The sequence below is a fragment of the Lepus europaeus genome, chromosome 5 (genome assembly GCF_033115175.1).
Source record: "Lepus europaeus isolate LE1 chromosome 5, mLepTim1.pri, whole genome shotgun sequence".
Taxonomy (NCBI): domain Eukaryota; kingdom Metazoa; phylum Chordata; class Mammalia; order Lagomorpha; family Leporidae; genus Lepus; species Lepus europaeus.
Window position 1 is genome coordinate 11,857,375 of NC_084831.1, and position 16,141 is coordinate 11,873,515.

The window sequence follows — 16,141 nt, forward strand, 5'->3', positions numbered from 1 at the left end:
CTGGGGATGCCCAGCGGCCACGCCCCAGGCCTTGGACACCCCCGCCCCGCCCAGGTTTGAGCCTCAGGGCGGGGGCCTGGCTCTGTGCCCTGTGCCCTGTGCCCTGTGTGTGGATGGGAGTGGTCCAGCCATGCACTGGGCAGGCCGGGGCCACAGCAGGGTGCAGACCACAGCCCCAGAGCTGAGTCTGGCTATTGATTCTTTCACCAGAGTTGTTTGCTAAACAGCTGCTCGGCGCCAGCCACAATGCTGGTGGCAGAGGACATGGGAGGCATAGCTGGGGTCCCCGCTATAAAGGCCTGGGCCCAGTGGTGGAGGCACAGAGATGTTGGTCACGGTGACTCCGATGGTGGAGGCACAGAGACATCGGTCACGGTGACACTGATGGTGGAGGCACAGAGACGTCGGTCACGGTGACTCTGATGGTAGAGGCACAGAGATGTTGGTCACGGTGACTCTGATGATGGAGGCACAGAGATGTTGGTCACGGTGACTCTGATGGTGGAGGCACAGAGACATCGGTCACGGTGACTCTGATGGTGGAGGCACAGAGACGTCGGTCACGGTGACTCTGATGGTAGAGGCACAGAGATGTTGGTCACGGTGACTCTGATGATGGAGGCACAGAGATGTTGGTCACGGTGACTCTGATGGTGGAGGCACAGAGACATCGGTCACGGTGACTCTGATGGTGGAGGCACAGAGACGTTGTCATTGTGTCACGGTGACACTGATGGTGGAGGCACAGAGACGTCGGTCACGATGACTCTGATGGTGGAGGCACAGAGATGTTGGTCACGGTGACTGATGGTGGAGGCACAGAGATGTTGGTCATGGTGACACTGATGGTGGGGGCACAGAGATGTTGGTCACGGTGACTCCGATGGTGGAGGCACAGAGACGTTGGTCACGGTGACACTGATGGTGGAGGCACAGAGATGTTGGTCACGGTGACACTGATGGTGGAGGCACAGAGACGTCGGTCACGGTGACTCCGATGGTGGAGGCGCAGAGACGTTGTCATTGTGTCATGGTGACTCCACCTGCTTTAGCAGCGTGTGTGCCCGGTGGCACCCAGAGACCTGTGTGGCACGTGTGGCAGGTGTGACCACTGTCACTCTCTTCCCGGGTTGTACCCTGGAGTCGGCTCACCGTCCTGCGATGGGAACCTGACCCTGGGACAGACTCGGCTGGACCCGGGGAAGGCTCGCCCGGGCGGCATGTTTGAGCCTCTGTGCTGAGTGTCAGCAGTCCTCCGGAGGGAGCCCTCGATCCCGCCTGCCCGGGCACTGCTGGGTGCCCCTGTGTTGGGGGCAGCCGCGGGAGCTGCTGCGTGTGCCGCCTCTGCCGACCGCACGGGTGCTGGGGGCTGGCCCGCGCCTCCGGCCCATGTGCAGAACCTTGGTCGTTGCGTGTTTTAGCTCCAGTTAGGGAAGCCGGCCCGCTGTCCTATGTCAGATCCACCCCGTCCCGACTGACCCCTTCCCTGGAGTCTTGACTTGGAGGGGGCAGGAGGCTGGTGGAGGCTCTGGGGAGCTGACGTTGCTGGGGTTCAGCTCGGGTCAGGCCCGGCACTCCAGCGGCCACCACCTGCCCACAGCGGGGGTTCTGTGTGGGCAGACTCAGTGGGGTGGGGGGGACTGTCCCGGGAAGGCTCGGGAGGGTGGTGATGGGGGCTGTGGAACCCCTCAGCTCTGTGCTGGAACTAGGGGAGAGAGAGAGAGCGAGTGAGCGAGAGAGAGAGAGAGAGAGAGAGAGAGATCTTCCTTCTGCTGGTTCATTCCCCGGATGGCTACAACAGCCGGTCCTGGGCCAGGCCGAAGCCAGGAGCTCCATCCAGGTCTCCCATGTGGGTGGCAAAGGCCCAAGCACTAGACGTGTGTCTCTGGCCACTTTCCCAGGCTCATGAGCAGGGAGCTGGATGGGAAGTGGAGCAGCCAGGACTTGAACAGTGTTGCAAACCATGGCCTAACCGGCTATGCCACGATGCAGGCCCCAGGTGGGCTTGCAGGGGGACTGGAGGAGGCCCCTGAGATAGCCCATGACCTGGGCCAGCGCCAGCGCCCGCGGGTTTCCCGTCGCCTCCTGGGGTGCCGAGAGCAGCTGGGAGCACGTCGCTGAGGGCAGTGGGCTGAGTCTGAAGTTCTGGCGCTCTGGGTTCAGCCAGTGCCGTCGTGGGCCGGGTGGCTGGAGGCCTCTGGGTGTCCCGGCGCTCTGATCCAGGCTGGGCTGCATCTCGGCCGGCTCGCTGTGTGTGGTTGGGTGGTTTTAGCTGTTTTTAGCTCTGAGTTGTGCAAGGGCTAATTCTCTCATGGCCAGAGTTCTCTTGTGGGACAGAGTGGCCTGGCCACTCCCCTCCCCGACAGAGGCAAGCCTGCAGCCAGATGGGACCCTTGCACTCCCTGTGGCTAGCCTGGGGCCCCTGGGGAGCTGGGCTATGCGCGAACCTGCCTGACGGCAGCCCCGGAGCCCCAGACTCCTGTCCCCCTTGCCTGGCCACATGCTCCTGACTCACCCCAGGAAGAATGTAGTCTTTGGGGGAGTGAGGTTTATAAAAATAGCCCAGTGCTTCCTCCAGCCTGCCCCACCCCTCTTCTGATCACTCCCTGGCCCCAGACCTCTTCCCACACTGGTTTTGGGGAGCTGCCTCCTGTGCAGCTGGGTGCGGGTGTTTGTGTCATGCACCCGCTTGGCTGGGAGGGGTGCAGCCTGGAGGAGAGGCGGTCCCCTGGGGCAGGGGTCGGGGTGGGGGGATGCCGACGTGGGACTTGGTTTAGTGAGCGTGGCTTGGGGCCGACTGTGCGCCAGGCACCGGTGCAGGGCTGCAGGTGCAGTGATGTGTGACGTGTGCCCTTGGGTTTGTGGCGTCCACGTCCCAGCAGGAGGAAGCAGACAGAAGCAGCTTTGTCAGGACGCGTTCAGTCCTGCCAGGACAGGGCCAGAGGGGTCGGGCAGAGGCTGAGGAGGACGTGTGTGGGCTGTTAGGAGACGGCCTGGTTCTGTGACCTTGGAGCAGAGCCCCGTAGGTGAGGGAGCCAGCCGTGGGGCTGTCTGTGGGAACAGCGAGTGCAAAGGCCCTGAGGTAGGAGCACGTGTGGGTTTATGGAGGAACTGCAAGGTCATGGCCTGGGTAAGATAGGCTGGTGTGAGGGAGATAGTTAGGAAGCCGAGGCCTTGAGGCCCAGTGAGAACCCTGGCTTGGCTGCTGAGGGGAGACCGGGGCCCAGGACGGGGCTGTTCCAGTCGGCCAGGCAGGAGATGATGGTGGCTAGGACCAGGGTGGTCCCCGTGGAGGTGGCGGGACATGGCCACACTCTGGCATGCTTTGAAGGTGGAGCCCACAGCGGTTGCTGTGGCTGGGACGTGGCGGTGAGAGAGAGGCATCTGGGGGCTTTGACCTGAGCTGTGGGCAGGATGGGGCTCCCCGCCGGGAGACAGGAAGGCAGGGAGGTGACCGGGAGTCTGGGAGGGACATGTCAGGTGCCTGGTGGGTCCTGGGGTAAGGTGCCAAGTTGGCAGATGGGCTGGGGGCTGGGGGTTAGGGCAGGGTCAGGCTGGAGGCATCCAGGTACAGACCATGCTGAGAGCCAGCAAGTGGGCCAGCTTGCCCAGGGAGGGCCGTGGGCGGAGCATCTGGGGAAGGCTGTGGGCGGAGCATCCCCCAGGGAGGGCAGTGGGCAGAGCATCCCGGCATCTGAAAGTGTGGGAGGTGAGGTGGAGGCAGGGGGCAGAGTGGGAGTGGCTGGGGAGGAAGGAGAGCCTGGGTGGGGTGAGATGGGGACCCCAGTGTGTCCACGGGATCTCAGGGGGCAGAGAGCAGTGGAGGACGTGGAGCCGAGGAGCTGGAGGCAGCCCCCCACCCCGGGCAGCTCTTCCAGGAATTTTGTGGAGGGGAGCGGGGCGACGGGTGGGGCCGTGGCATCAGGGCCGTCTGTGTCTCTGTTTCCCGGTGAGCAGCGAGGCAAAGTGTTTGTGTTTGCTGGGAAAGATCCAGGGCAGAGGAGCCGAGGTGTCCCCTGGCGGCCTCCGCCTCCAGCCCAGGGAGACACGCCCCTCCGCTCCCTCCACACCCCGCGGCCCGCCCCATCTGGCGTCCTCAGGAAGCCAGCCGGGAGGAGGCGCCTCCAGCTGCCCGGTCCAGATAGGAGCCTGCGCTGGGACGGGCTGGGGAACCGCTGCAGGTGCGCCTGTGAATGATGGGCGGCAGGTTCTGAAATCCAGTCGGGCGAGACCGTCGCCCTTACCAAACCCAGAGTCAGTCCACGCGCTCCACAGGGCTGCGCGAGAGGCCCAGGCTGCGGGGAGGGGCGCCCACAGGGGGAGGGTGCCCTGCCTGCTGCTGCGCAGGGGCCGGAGGGCGGTGTGCAGGTGGGAAGAGGCCGAGACAGCTGCGCTCCTGCCTGGGGCCTGCTAGAGAGCAGGTGCCCCCCCCCCCCAGCTGTCCGTGAGTGTGGCGGCACTGGCTTCTCCTAGGCTTCCTGCCGGCTGCCAGGCCAGGCTCACCGCAGTTCTCATTTGTGCCTGAGCCTCCCCTGCCCCTGCACTGTTCTCACACAGCGCAGTGGACCTGGACCCTGCACGGCTGTCCCGGGGCCGCGCCCCAAGTGCCTGTGCCCCCTGGAGGCTGCACCTGCTCTCCTCCTGGTGTGTTTCCTTGCCTCCAGCCCCAGATGGGAGCTGGCCGGCCACAGGGTGAATGGGCCACACGGTGAACCGTGTGTTGATGGCACAAAGAATGATTGAACCCCTGGAGTCCCAGAGTTCCCCCCGCAAGGTGTGACCTGGTCTCATGGAGGCCACTCAGGGACCCGCCGTGCTCCTGGGGTGTTGGGGGCTCCGGGCTGTCATGGAGCCCCTGGTGGAAGGAGTGGTCCTGGCTCCTATGTGGCCCTGACCTTGTTTCCCCGGGGCGGGGTGGGACCACTCTGTGCTGACTTTCCACTCCCACCGCACCCCTGCAGGTGCCCTCGCCCAGCCCCCCGCTCTTCCCCCCTCCTCCCCTCCACCTGCCCAGCGGTCAGACTCGGACCTTCCCCCACTACTTCCGCCCTGTCCTGCTTGGTGATCTGGGTCAGATGCTTTGCCTGTCTGAGCCTTGGCTGAGTCCCACTTCTCAGCTTTGCCTGTGCCGCCTCTGTGTCCCGGGACGTTCACAGGTGGGGAAGCGCGGGCTCAGGCCAGGGAGGTCTCCGGCCAGGTGTGTGCCGTGGGGCCGCCGCGCACCGGCCACCCAGGATGTCGCCGAGCTCTGGAGCCCTCTGGGGAACCCCGGGGGAACAGCTCACTCCAGTCCTGCTTCCTGGCTGGCTCACTGTGGGCAAAGGGTTAAAGTGACTGGGGGAGGGGCTGGGGCTTCTCCTGGCTGAGTCTGGTCTCCCAGGCAACAGCCCCAGGGGTCCTGGCTGGTTGGCCAGGGTGGGCAGCTCCTTCCCACAGAGGCCCCCTGGGGGCCAGGCCACTCCTCACCCTTGCAGCCCTGTGAGGTCAAGGAGTGGGGAGGGCGCTACTGTGGGCCTGGGACAAAGCCTGCATTGTCCGAGGTCGGCCATTGAGCAAGCCTGGGCCAGCCGCGCAGCCCCCCTTGCTTGCGAAGGGGAAAGGAAGTTGGAGCCCTTTGAGTCTTTGAGTGGCCCAGTGCCTGGTGGGCGAGGGGCGGAGCTGGGGCTGATCCAGGGCTCCACCCCCCTGGGTGGGGGTGGTGGCCTGGAGCGGTGCTCCTCCCCCCCAGCCCCAGGCCCCCACATCCGGGGTTGTGTGGCCTTGGGGCCGTCTTTCACACTCTATGGGAATTAAGTGACAGGGCTCAGGGTTGGGGGCTGCCCTCATTTTGATGTTGTGACCTCAGGTGGCGCAGGTCTTCTGGTGGAGTAGGTCTGGCCTGGACTTGACTGAGCTGTGAAATGGGACCACGCTGCCCCTGCCCGAGGAGCGGTGGGGACTCTGTGGACAGGCGCTGAGTCCAGAACCCGGCTGCCAACCTGGGAGCCAGGGCCGCCTCCCTCGCATCTCTGCTGCCTGGTGCCGGTGCACACAGTGCAGCTGGGAAGAGAGCTCACTGCCCGCGGGGATGGACGGTGACCCCCTCCCCTCAAGAGAAGAGAGCCTCCTGTGAGCCCGCCCCCCTGAGCCCCGCAGGGCTGGGATCGCTGCTTGCCCAGAGCACCCACAGTTTCCTCCCGGTCTGCTTCGCACAGGACGCGTACCCGCCCGCCGGGGAAGCGGGGAGGCTCCCTGTTGCTGGCAGCAGAGCTGGGATTCGGACTCAGGTCTTCGTGGCCACAGCTCCCGTCCTTTCAGCCATGACCGTCCCCGGCGCAGCCTCTGCAGAGCCTTGGCCCCAGCCCCGCCTTTGCTCCCAGTCCCACGTCCGTGCAGGGAGACTGGGAGGCTGTGGTGCCTGACTCTGTCGCTGTCCCGCGGTCCCCTGCCCACCCTCTCCTCCATGCGCATGTGGCCCGAGCGCCGCCGGCCACCTATGTGTGTGTGTGTGTGTTTTAAAGATTTATTTATTTATTTGAAAGTCAGAGTTACACAGAGAGAGGGAGAGGCAGAGAGAGAGAGAGAGGTCTTCCATCCGCTGGTTCACTCCCCAGATGGCTGCAATGGCCGGAGCTGCACTGATCTGAAGCCAGGAGCCAGGAGCTATTTCCGGGTCTCGCATGTGGGTGCAGGGGCCCAAGCACTCGGGCCATCTTCCACTGCTTTTCCAGGCCATAGCAGAGAGCTGGATCGGAAGTGGGGGAACTGGGTCTTGAACCGGCGCCCACATGGGATGCCGGCACTGCAGTCAGTGGTCTAACCCGTAACACCACAGCGCCGGTCCCCACCTGTGGTTTTGTGCCTGCTCTCCTTCAGCTGCCTGACGGCTGCTGCCCTGTGGTGGATGCCTCGTAGAGACAGCCTGTGTCTCAGGGCAGCGCGGTTCTTTGGGCCCAGCTCCCGCCCTGAGAGCTAGAGGAAGGGCAGCTCCTCCAAGTCCCTGGCCGTCGGCTCCCTGCTCGCAGCAGCCCGGGGACTGCCCAGGCACAGCGCGGAGGCCTGCGGTCACGTGGAGGGGCAGGCCGAGCCCAACCTGCGCGGGGAACCGCCACCCCGGGGCACACTGAGACTCGGCTCCCCTGCCAGGGCGACCACGGGACCCCTGCCTGGGCGCGGACCCCCAAGGCGGGGCTGTGGTCATCACAGCCTGGCTGTGCTTGGGCGGAATGAACGTTGATGATTGTGGTAGACCTGGGTGTCCCAGGAGCGCGTCTGGGAGTCTCTCGTGAGTTTACTCTGGCTTTTCTTGCCCCCGCTGGGAGGCGAGCACTCTTTAGCGCCCATTTTGCAGCTGAGTAAACTGAGGTCCAGAGATGAGGCGCAGAGACTCACCCAAGGCCTCCTGGCTCTTCCGTGGCCCGCAGGTGGAACCAGGCAGTCTGGTCTCCTGCTGTTATGTCTGCGAGGCTCTGCTGGGGTGGCCACAGGGTGCCCCGAGCCATCTCCCCGCTTCTCTCCCATGCCTCCGAGAACAGTGGCCTGGGCCCCTGCCCCAGGATGTTAGGGCTCCAGATTCCTGCCCCAGTGTCTGGCCCGGCCAGGTCATTGGAGGACTGAGACGAGCCTCTGGGGCCGGCACCCCCGGCTCGAGTCCCTGCGTTGGCCTCGTCCCCGTGTCTGTGGCTGGGCCAAGGCCTCACTTCTCCAGGCCTCTATTCTTCATCTGTAAGATGGGGAGTTACGGGAAGAGGTGGAGCAACGCAAGGAAGGTTCAGGCCCCGTGAACGGCGCGTCTCTCCCCTCCCCGGAGAGCTGGAGGCCTGGAGCCGCGGCAGGAGTCGCCCCGAAAGCCGGGGCTGGGGTGGAGGGGATCCGGCTCCAGTGGAGCCTGGGCTTTGGCCCCGGGGTGCAGTAACAGCCTCTTTGTGTATCACCGAGTTTTTTTTTTTTAAATTAAAGATTTTATTTATTTATTTGAGAGGCAGAGTTACAGTCAGAGGGAGACACACACACTCACACACACACACAGAAAGAGAGAGAGAGAGAGAGAGAGAGAGAGAGGAGAGAGATCTTCCACCCCCTGGTTCACTCCTCAAATGGCCACAACGGCCAGAGCTGGGCTGATCTGAAGCCAGGAGCCAGGAGCTTCTTCCAGTCTCCCCCATGGGTGCAGGGCCCAAGGACTTGGGCCATCTTCCACTGCTTTCCCAGGCCATAGCAGGGAGCTGGATTGGGAGAGGAGCAGCTGGGACAAGAACCAGTGTCCATACGGGATGCCGGCACGGCAGGCGGAGGCTTGGCCTACTGCACCACAGCGCCGGCCCCATCACCAAGTTTTTAGGAGCGGTTTGCATGAGAGGCTGGTGCCTCCCTTTTTCCTTCTGCAAAATGGAGGTCAATCTTGCCGCCCCTTCCCTCCCAGAGCTGCTGGAGTGGCCGTGCAGTTGTGGGATCCCGCAGCCTGCAGACCCGGGCTCGTTACACGTGGCTTTCCCAAAGCCTGCGCAGGAGCCTGCCCCAGAGGTTTCAGTGCGGGTCTCAAGGGCACCGTCTCTCTCCTTGCCCCCAGCACCTCTCTGAGGCTAGGAGCGCGTCCTGTCAGCTTGCACAGCATCTGTGCGAGGTCCTGGGGCCGGAGGGTCCCGCAAGAGCGAGACGCCCGCTGTGAGTGTTGGTGGAGTTAGACAAATGCAGGCACATCCCACACGAACCGTGATGCCGCTGGAACAGCGAGGTTGATGTCCGTGTGCCGAGCCGCGATCGCCACTGAGGTTTAAGTTAGAAAAACGAGAGCTGCAGCCCGGGCTCTGCGCGCTCCCTCCCGCGTGAGACGAGGCCCAGGTGCCGCGGTCCAGAGTCTGCATTGGCAGGAAGCAGAGTCGGGAGCAAAGGCGGGACTCGAATCCAGGTCCTCCCTGGTGGGACGCGGGCATCTTAACCAGCAGGCTCAACCCCAGCTTCCGTGATGCGGTTTAATTTAGGAGATGGACGGCGGGAATATCAGGGAGCCGTGGTAGCAGCACCCGCCGTGGAAGTGCCGTCAGCGTGGTCCCTGTCCCAGCACGCCTTGCCCGACTGGCTCTGCCTGCCCCAGGGTGACAGGACGCGGTGGCCCCGGGCTACGGGGCGTGGTGACACGGTGTCAGGCCGCCCTTGGCCTTCTGTGATGGGTCAGGACGGTCCCGGAGCTCTGGATGGTGGGTGACTGGGGGTCTCTGGGACCCGGGCTGGGGAGATCGCAGGTGGGGGATGGGGGCTGCTTTATGGAGACCTGCGGGCTGCTCAGTTCTGGAGAGATTCCTCAGAGAACCGTCAGTGGTCGCTTCCAGGGGCTTAGGGGACCGGGGTGGGGCGCTCACTGCTGTACACTCACTGTGTTTTCCTTTTTGATTCAATTGTGTTGTTTGAGAGGCAGAGAGAGTGACAGAGAGCAGGTCCCCATGTGCTGGTTCCGCAGTGACCCCAGCTGGGCCTGAAGCCAGGGGCCGGGGACTCGGTCCTGGTCCCCGGTGTGGGTGGCAGGGACCCAGTCACGGCTGCCCCCTGGGTGTGCATCATCGGGCAGCTGGAGCTGGGAACAGAACCCAGGTACTCTGACCCAGGACACGGACGTCTTAGCCACCAGGCTGAGCACCCGCCCCGTTGACGCCTGGGGGCCCTGGAGCACCGGGGTTATTTGAGGACCCAGGGCTTCCGTTCCGGCCCTGACTCTGCCCAGCTGTGTGACCCTGGGCAAGTTCCTTTCCCACTCTGGGTCCGGTGTTCTTGCTGGTGACTTGGAATGACATGCTCACGCCTGTAACGTCTGTAATGGGCTGAGAATAGCTTCAGATGTACCCGGCACCGTGCCGTCTACTCAGCCTAGGAGCCGGTGAACGCCGGGCAGGCTCCACCACGGGCAGACACAGCCCAGGGGCCGTCTGTGGCAGGGCCAGTCAGGCAGGAGGGCTCGCGGAGCAGAGACCCCGCTGAGTGGCCTTGCTGCCTGCCCGAGGGCTCTGGGCCCACTTAGGCCTTCTGGTCACGTGCGCCCCCTTGGGTGACCAGGCCTTGGGGCCGAGGGGAAGCCGCTGCTGCCCGAGCAGTGGGATTGTGCCCCGAGCCTGGCTGTCGGCCTCTTTCCTTCCCTGTGCTCATGTGCCAAGGCCGGGTGGCCAGCGCTGTGGGGCTGGACAGGGAGAGACAGAGAGTGGCCTTCAGAGGGGCCACGGGGGCGGCCCAGGGAGGGCAGCCAGACCCGGGGAGACTGCAGTGACCAGGCAGCCGGAGGAGGAAGCGTCTGGCCCCATCCCTGAGGGTTCAGGTGCTCTCCTGGCTCTGCGCCCGTGGCTTTGCCCGTGAGCCCCGTAGGACGGGGCGAGCAGGAGGCCTCGGTGGCAGCAGAGGTTTCTGGGAAGACGCGGTTTTGGCCACACAGCTGCTGGCCTCTCTTCGGGTTAATGATTACGCTGGGTGGAGGCTGGGCCCTTTCTGAGGCTGCCCTGGGCGCTGGAGCTGGCAGGAAGGCGTGTGGAGCCGCTGGGGCTGGAGCAGAGCGCACAGGTTGTGAGCCGGGGGTCCCGCCCTGGCCCTGAGCCCGCAGCCTTGAGCCCCAGCTAATTGCACTGTGGCCTTCTTTTCGCAGGCGCGCGGCGGGACGGCGCTGGTCTGAGCTGGACTGTCTGATGGCTTCCTGGAACCCTCCTCCACAGCGTGCCGTAGGTAGGCACCCGGGCACCCGGCCGTCCTCACCAGGGGGCCGCGGGCGCTGGAGGGGGCGCTGGTGTCGGAGCGGGCGGACGCGGATGTGGGTCCTGGCCGGCTGCTGGGCCTGTGCCCTCTGCCTCGGCCTCGGCCCGTGTCCACAAAATGGAAGTGATTTCCTCCTCTCCTCCTCCCGGGTAGGCACTGGGCGGGGGTTAATTCTTAACCTGCCGCGGGTCCCCTGGAGAGCGGGGTCTGGATGTAGAGGGTGGGAAACTGAGGCCATTGATCGGTGGGCGGTGAAGAAAACAACCAACCAGACAACAGCAAAACAAACACGGAAAAGACAATACACCCTTATCCCAACAGAGATTCTTGGTGGTTTATCTGAAATTCAATCCCACATCCTGTATTTTGTTTGGCAATCCCAGACAGTATGGCCTGGGACACAGCAGGTGGGATCCAGGCCCCGCCCCCCGGGAACTGGGCCCGAGGCCGGCTCACCCGCCAGGCCCTGCTTCCTGCCCTCCTGCCTGCTCTGGGGTTAGGCAGGAGAGTAGAGTGGCCACGAGCCCAGGGCCTTGTCGCCAGCCCGGTGAGCCCGATCCTGCCGTGTGCGCTGCAGGCGTGGTCAGGTGACCAGGCTCCATCATCCATAGTGTGGGAATGGGGATGGCACCTTGGGCCCTGCTGCGCGAGGCCCGGCCGCGTGGTCATTGGTCTCTCAGGGAGGGTGCTGTCATCCCCATGAGGGGGCGGCTGGAGACTGTGCGCTGTGCACAGCCCTGGGTGGGGGCTGGATGACGGGCGCGTCTCCTCCTGCCCCCGCCTCAGCCTCCTCCTCAGCGGGTGGGGCCCAGCACAACAGTTGCACCTGCTGCATGGGGACGGGTGGCACCCCGGGTCCCTGCCCCCTGGGCCCGCGTGGGTCGGCTTTCCTGAGGCCTGGGCACGCCCAGGAATGCGGAAGGAGTGCGTGGCCAGCTCCGGTCACGGTCACGCCACCTGACCAGATGTTGGGAAAGGTTCCCGATGATCCTGGGCTGGGAGGCCAGATTCTCCCTCCTGATAAGGAACAATGCCCCATGGCTCGGAGGGAGGCAGCCGGCTGGGAGGTAGGCGCTGGGGACACGGGCATCTCCTGGTTCATGCCCTAGGGCCCCTGTTGCCCTGGCACCCTGCTGTCCTGCTCACCAGGAGGGCCACCAGCGGACACCTGGCATAAGTAATGTTGCTGACCACGGTCACCCATCTGCACCCAGACCCGGCTCTTTGCCGAGTTCTGATGCTTTGAGAGGTTCCCACTGTCTTAGAAATAAGCCGCACTTCCTGAGAGAGGCGTCCCCGGAGCACCTTGTCCACTGCCCAGGGACCTCCTTCCTCCCTGCCAGGGCCCCTGCTGTTGGCTCCCTGCCCTTGCTGCTGCCCAGCCTGGAGCCCCCACCTGCCCCCAGCTGCACCTGCCAGGCCTTTCCCCGTCCTTCAAGGCTCTGTCTGAGGGCAGCCCCGTGCCCGGAGCCTTTTGGAGCTCCAGTGAGCTGTGGCCCCGGCTCCTCTTGGGGCATGTGGGTCCCCAGGCTTGCCGCCCCCGTCACCTCCCAGGCACCCTGGACCACGCCTACTTCCCTTTCAACTTGGGCCAGGGTGTGTGGGTGACTGCTGATGGGGTCCTGACTCTGTTGGTGCTCTGAAAGGGTGGTGGCGTGGAAGTGAGCCGGGTCCCTGCACACAGCCTTGGGGTGGCCTGAGCGGGGACGGACTGCCCATGTCCCTCGCGGGCCAGGGCTGGGCTGTGATGTGCAGACGCGACAGCCTCTGAATAGCTAGTTCCGAGGGAGCTCATGTGGGACGCCAGGGTTGGTGCCTGTTAGTCCACCCCGCCACCCTCCCACAGCCCTGAGATCAGTGACGGGACCTTAGAGGGCCCAGCCCCTCGGCACTTGCACAGCGAGCGCACGGGAGAGCAGGGGCTGAGCGGCACCCGGGTGGGCTGACCCCACGTGATAAAGGGCAACCTTCACCCTCAGCCCCCGCCCAGCAAGGACGCTGCGGGCTCAGGCAGGCCCTGGTAGTGAGGCTGGGGCTGTGTGCGCAATTGTTCCAGTATTTCTTAAACTTTTAAAATCACAAGCCATAGACGTGACAGCTGGTGTTCGTGTGTTTGGTATGTATGTGTGCACGCATGTGTGTGTGTGTACTGTATGCATGCGTGTGTATGTGTGCATGTGCACGTGTGAGTACTCTGTGCACGTGTCCTACGCACACATGCACACGTGTGCACACCCTGCATACCCACGACAGAAGCAGCAGTGGCCCATACAGTCACAGAATTAACCCAAACGTGATTTTGGTCATATCATAATATAAGAGTAGGGCTGGGCATTTGGCCTGGTGGTCAAGACCCAGGGTAGAATGCCTGCGTCCTGTGTCCGAGGCCCAGCCCTGGCTCCCGACTCCAGCGTCTTGCTGTGCAGGCCCCGGGAGGCTGTGGGAACGACTTAAGTGGTTGGGCCCCCACCCCCCACGTGTGTGACCCGGCTGGAGTCTCTGGCTCCTGGCTGGCCGAGCTCCCTCCGTTGCAGGCATCTGGGGAGTGAACCAGCAGATGGAAGCGCTCTCTCTGTCTCTCTGCTTCTCACAAACAAAACCCAAGTCTGAAATAATCAATTCAATGCCAAGTGTATTTTATTTTATCATAGCACCTGTGATCCTACTAATGTTATAACCATGTCCAAAACCAGCAGCCCCAACAGGAAAATGCTGCCGGGAGCCAGCGTGGGGTGAGAACTGTGATTCGGAAACCACAAACCCAGCTTCCCACTCCACCCCCGTGTCCCCTTGTGACTTGGTCAGCATGGGGCAGATTGTCCCAGGGCTCAGGCCGCTGGCAGAGTGGCCGGGTTTAGCATCTAGGGTGCAAGACCCGAGTGGCACTGGGTTCAAACCTAGTCCCCGCTTCTGGCTGTGTGGCCGCGGGTGCAGCGTCTCCCCTCGAAGTCTCCGTGCCCCACCAGGTAAAGCAGAGGGGGCGCTGAGGCCCCAGCAGGAAACCCCAGGGGGACTTCTCGGGCTCCCCGTGGGTAAGGCGCTATGGCCCAGGCACTGTCCAGTGTCCGCCCCGGGCGACCAGTGCTCCCAGGAGGACGAGCTGGGTCCCCACCCTCAGTGGTCCTCGCAGCTCAGAGGAAGTTGGCGATGCCCCTCCCTGCTCTCCGGCAGCGCAGCAAAGGTGTTCTTGACATTTGCACCTAGAATGTTCTGTTCTGGGAGCCTCCTGGTCGCCGTGGGGGAGGGATTGGAGAGACTGTTGCAATCGGATGTGTGGCTCTGTCCGTCTGCTGGTCCCTGCGTCCATCCATCCCTTCCTCCTCCTCCTCGCCCATTCCCATCCATGTCTAGCAGATCGGGAGCACCTGTGGGGCTCGCAGCCTGGGCTCCGTGGTGCCAGGCCGGGGTGCAGGTGCAGTGAGAACAGCTGTTAACTGTCGTGGCCCTGCCGTCAGCACCGCCCTGACGGTGACCCCTACCCCTAGTGCTTCTCAGTTCAAGGCTGTGGCTGGGGACCTTTGTGATTGTCACAGCTGGAGGGTGCTCCCACCCTCCAGCGGTGAGTGGCCAGGACTGCTGCCCGTCATTCCCATGATGCACAGGGCAGCCCCTCCGACAAGGGCCCCGAGTGCCTGGGGCGCCCAGGCCGAGCAGCCCTTGCCCGCGTCCCAGCCGATGGTCCCATCAGCCTTGTGGGGACAGCGTGGTCTTTGTTCTCCAGGAGAGGAGGGAACCGAGGTGCAGCCAGGTGGGGTGACCTGCCCTGAGCCACACGGCCAGCAAGGGGCGCCGCCGGGCTAGATGGGCCCGGAGTGCAGGCTCTGAGCTGCGCGCCTGGAGGGGAGTGGGCGGGGCAGCCGGTGGGGGTGGTCGGCTCTGCACGCCCTTTGCCGTCGGGCGGACGGGCACCGAGGGGACTCTGGTGGTTCTGGGAGCGAGGTCTCCCTGGCCGACGGGGGAGCCCTCACTCGTCGGGGCGGCTCCAAAGGAGAAGGCTCGTCAGGCCCTTCAGGACGGAGTGGAGCTGCGAGCTCGCTCCTTCGCTACTTTAGAAAAGCTGCAGGGCTCCCATCCCCAGCCCGGCCAGGACCTGAGTGTGTGGGGCCGACGGGCGGGCCGTGGGCTGCTCGGGAGCCGTGGGGAGGGCGGGGGGGTGGGAGTGCACAGTGCTGGTCACAGCGTGGTGAGCAAGGCCGCTGGGGCGAGGGCGGCAGTGGGGCCAGGGCCTGCTTTACTTAGCAAGTCTCCCTGGGTGGGGTCAGCGGGGAGGGAGGAGGAGGGGCCAGGAGGACACGGACAGGCCAGGAAGGGGGCCCCTGTCCTGGGATGGACCCTGGCCAGCAGGGGAGGAGGCCGAGCCGCAGAGCCCCTGCCTCTGCCAGCAGTGGGTGCGCCAGCACCCGGGAGCCCTCTGCCTTCCAGGGCCGCCGTTTCGTCTCGAGGCACGGGTCAGCTGATGTGCGGTGTGCAGGCCACGCCTGCCTGTGCCCGTTTGCACAGACACCAAACGCACAAACACACGTGAAGGGTGTGCCCACGCGCACCTGCGCAGATGCGTTCAGAAAACTCTGGGGCCGGCGCGTGGCACAGGTTGAGCCGCAGCATGCAATGCCGGCGTCCCGTGTCTGAGGACCGGTTCATTCCGGGCTGCTCTGCTCTGATCCAGCTCCCTGGTAATGTGCCTGGGAAAGCAACAGATGGTGGCTCAAGTGCTTGGGCCCCTGTCACCCATGTGGGAGGCCCGGATGGAGTTCCCGGCTCCTGGCTTCGTCCTGGCCCAGCTTGGCTGTTGTGGGCATTTGGGAAGGGAACCAGCAGGTGGAAGATCTCCTTCTCCCTCCCTCTCCCTCTCTGATGCGCTGCCTTTCAAATAAATAACGAGCAAGCAGATCTTCAAGAAGCCCTCTCGCTTATAAAACCGGGAAACAGGACGTGGGATCTCCCACAGGAGCTCCTCTGCTGCCCCCTGCTTAGAGCCCTGGCCCCCACGCCTGTTTTTCTTTAGAGATTTATTTATTTATTTGAAAGACAGAGTGGCAGAGAAGAGAGAGAGAGAGAGACAGAGGAGAGAGAGAGATTGATTCTGTCTGCTGTTCTCGTCCCAAATGGCTGCAACAGCCCGGCCGGGGCCAGACCACAGCCACCATCTGGATCCCCCAGGTGGGTGCAGGGGCCCCAGCACGTGGGTCGTCCTCCGCTGCTCTCCCAGGTGCACCAGCAGGGAGCCGGGTCCGAAGCGGAGCAGCGGAGACGGGAACCTGCGCTCTGGTGTGGGATCCCTGTAGCCCGGCTGACGCTTCCCAGATCCCACTCCTCCCAGATCCCACACCTGTAGCCCGGCTGACTCCTCCCACGGCATAGCAAGCAGAGGCAGAACCCCTTGCGTCACCAGGCCAGCCGCACGCCTCCCCCTGCACACCCTAAGGGTGCA

At 64.2% G+C, this 16,141-nt stretch overlaps 1 protein-coding gene across 4 annotated transcripts in view; it reads left to right on the forward strand.

Moving 5' to 3' along the window:
• The window catches only part of ARHGEF10L (Rho guanine nucleotide exchange factor 10 like), a 130,031-nt gene that overhangs the window by 23,486 nt on the left and 90,404 nt on the right, over positions 1-16,141 (forward strand). For 3 of the 4 annotated variants that reach the window (XM_062190518.1, XM_062190520.1, XM_062190521.1), the window contains exons 1-2: positions 10,467-10,521; positions 10,604-10,680. In XM_062190518.1, coding sequence (XP_062046502.1) covers positions 10,644-10,680 — 37 coding nt within the window. In that variant the 5' untranslated portion in view covers positions 10,467-10,521; positions 10,604-10,643. Of the gene's footprint in view, positions 1-10,466; positions 10,522-10,603; positions 10,681-16,141 lie in introns of those variants that run through there. The other variant, XM_062190519.1, reaches the window with a different exon arrangement.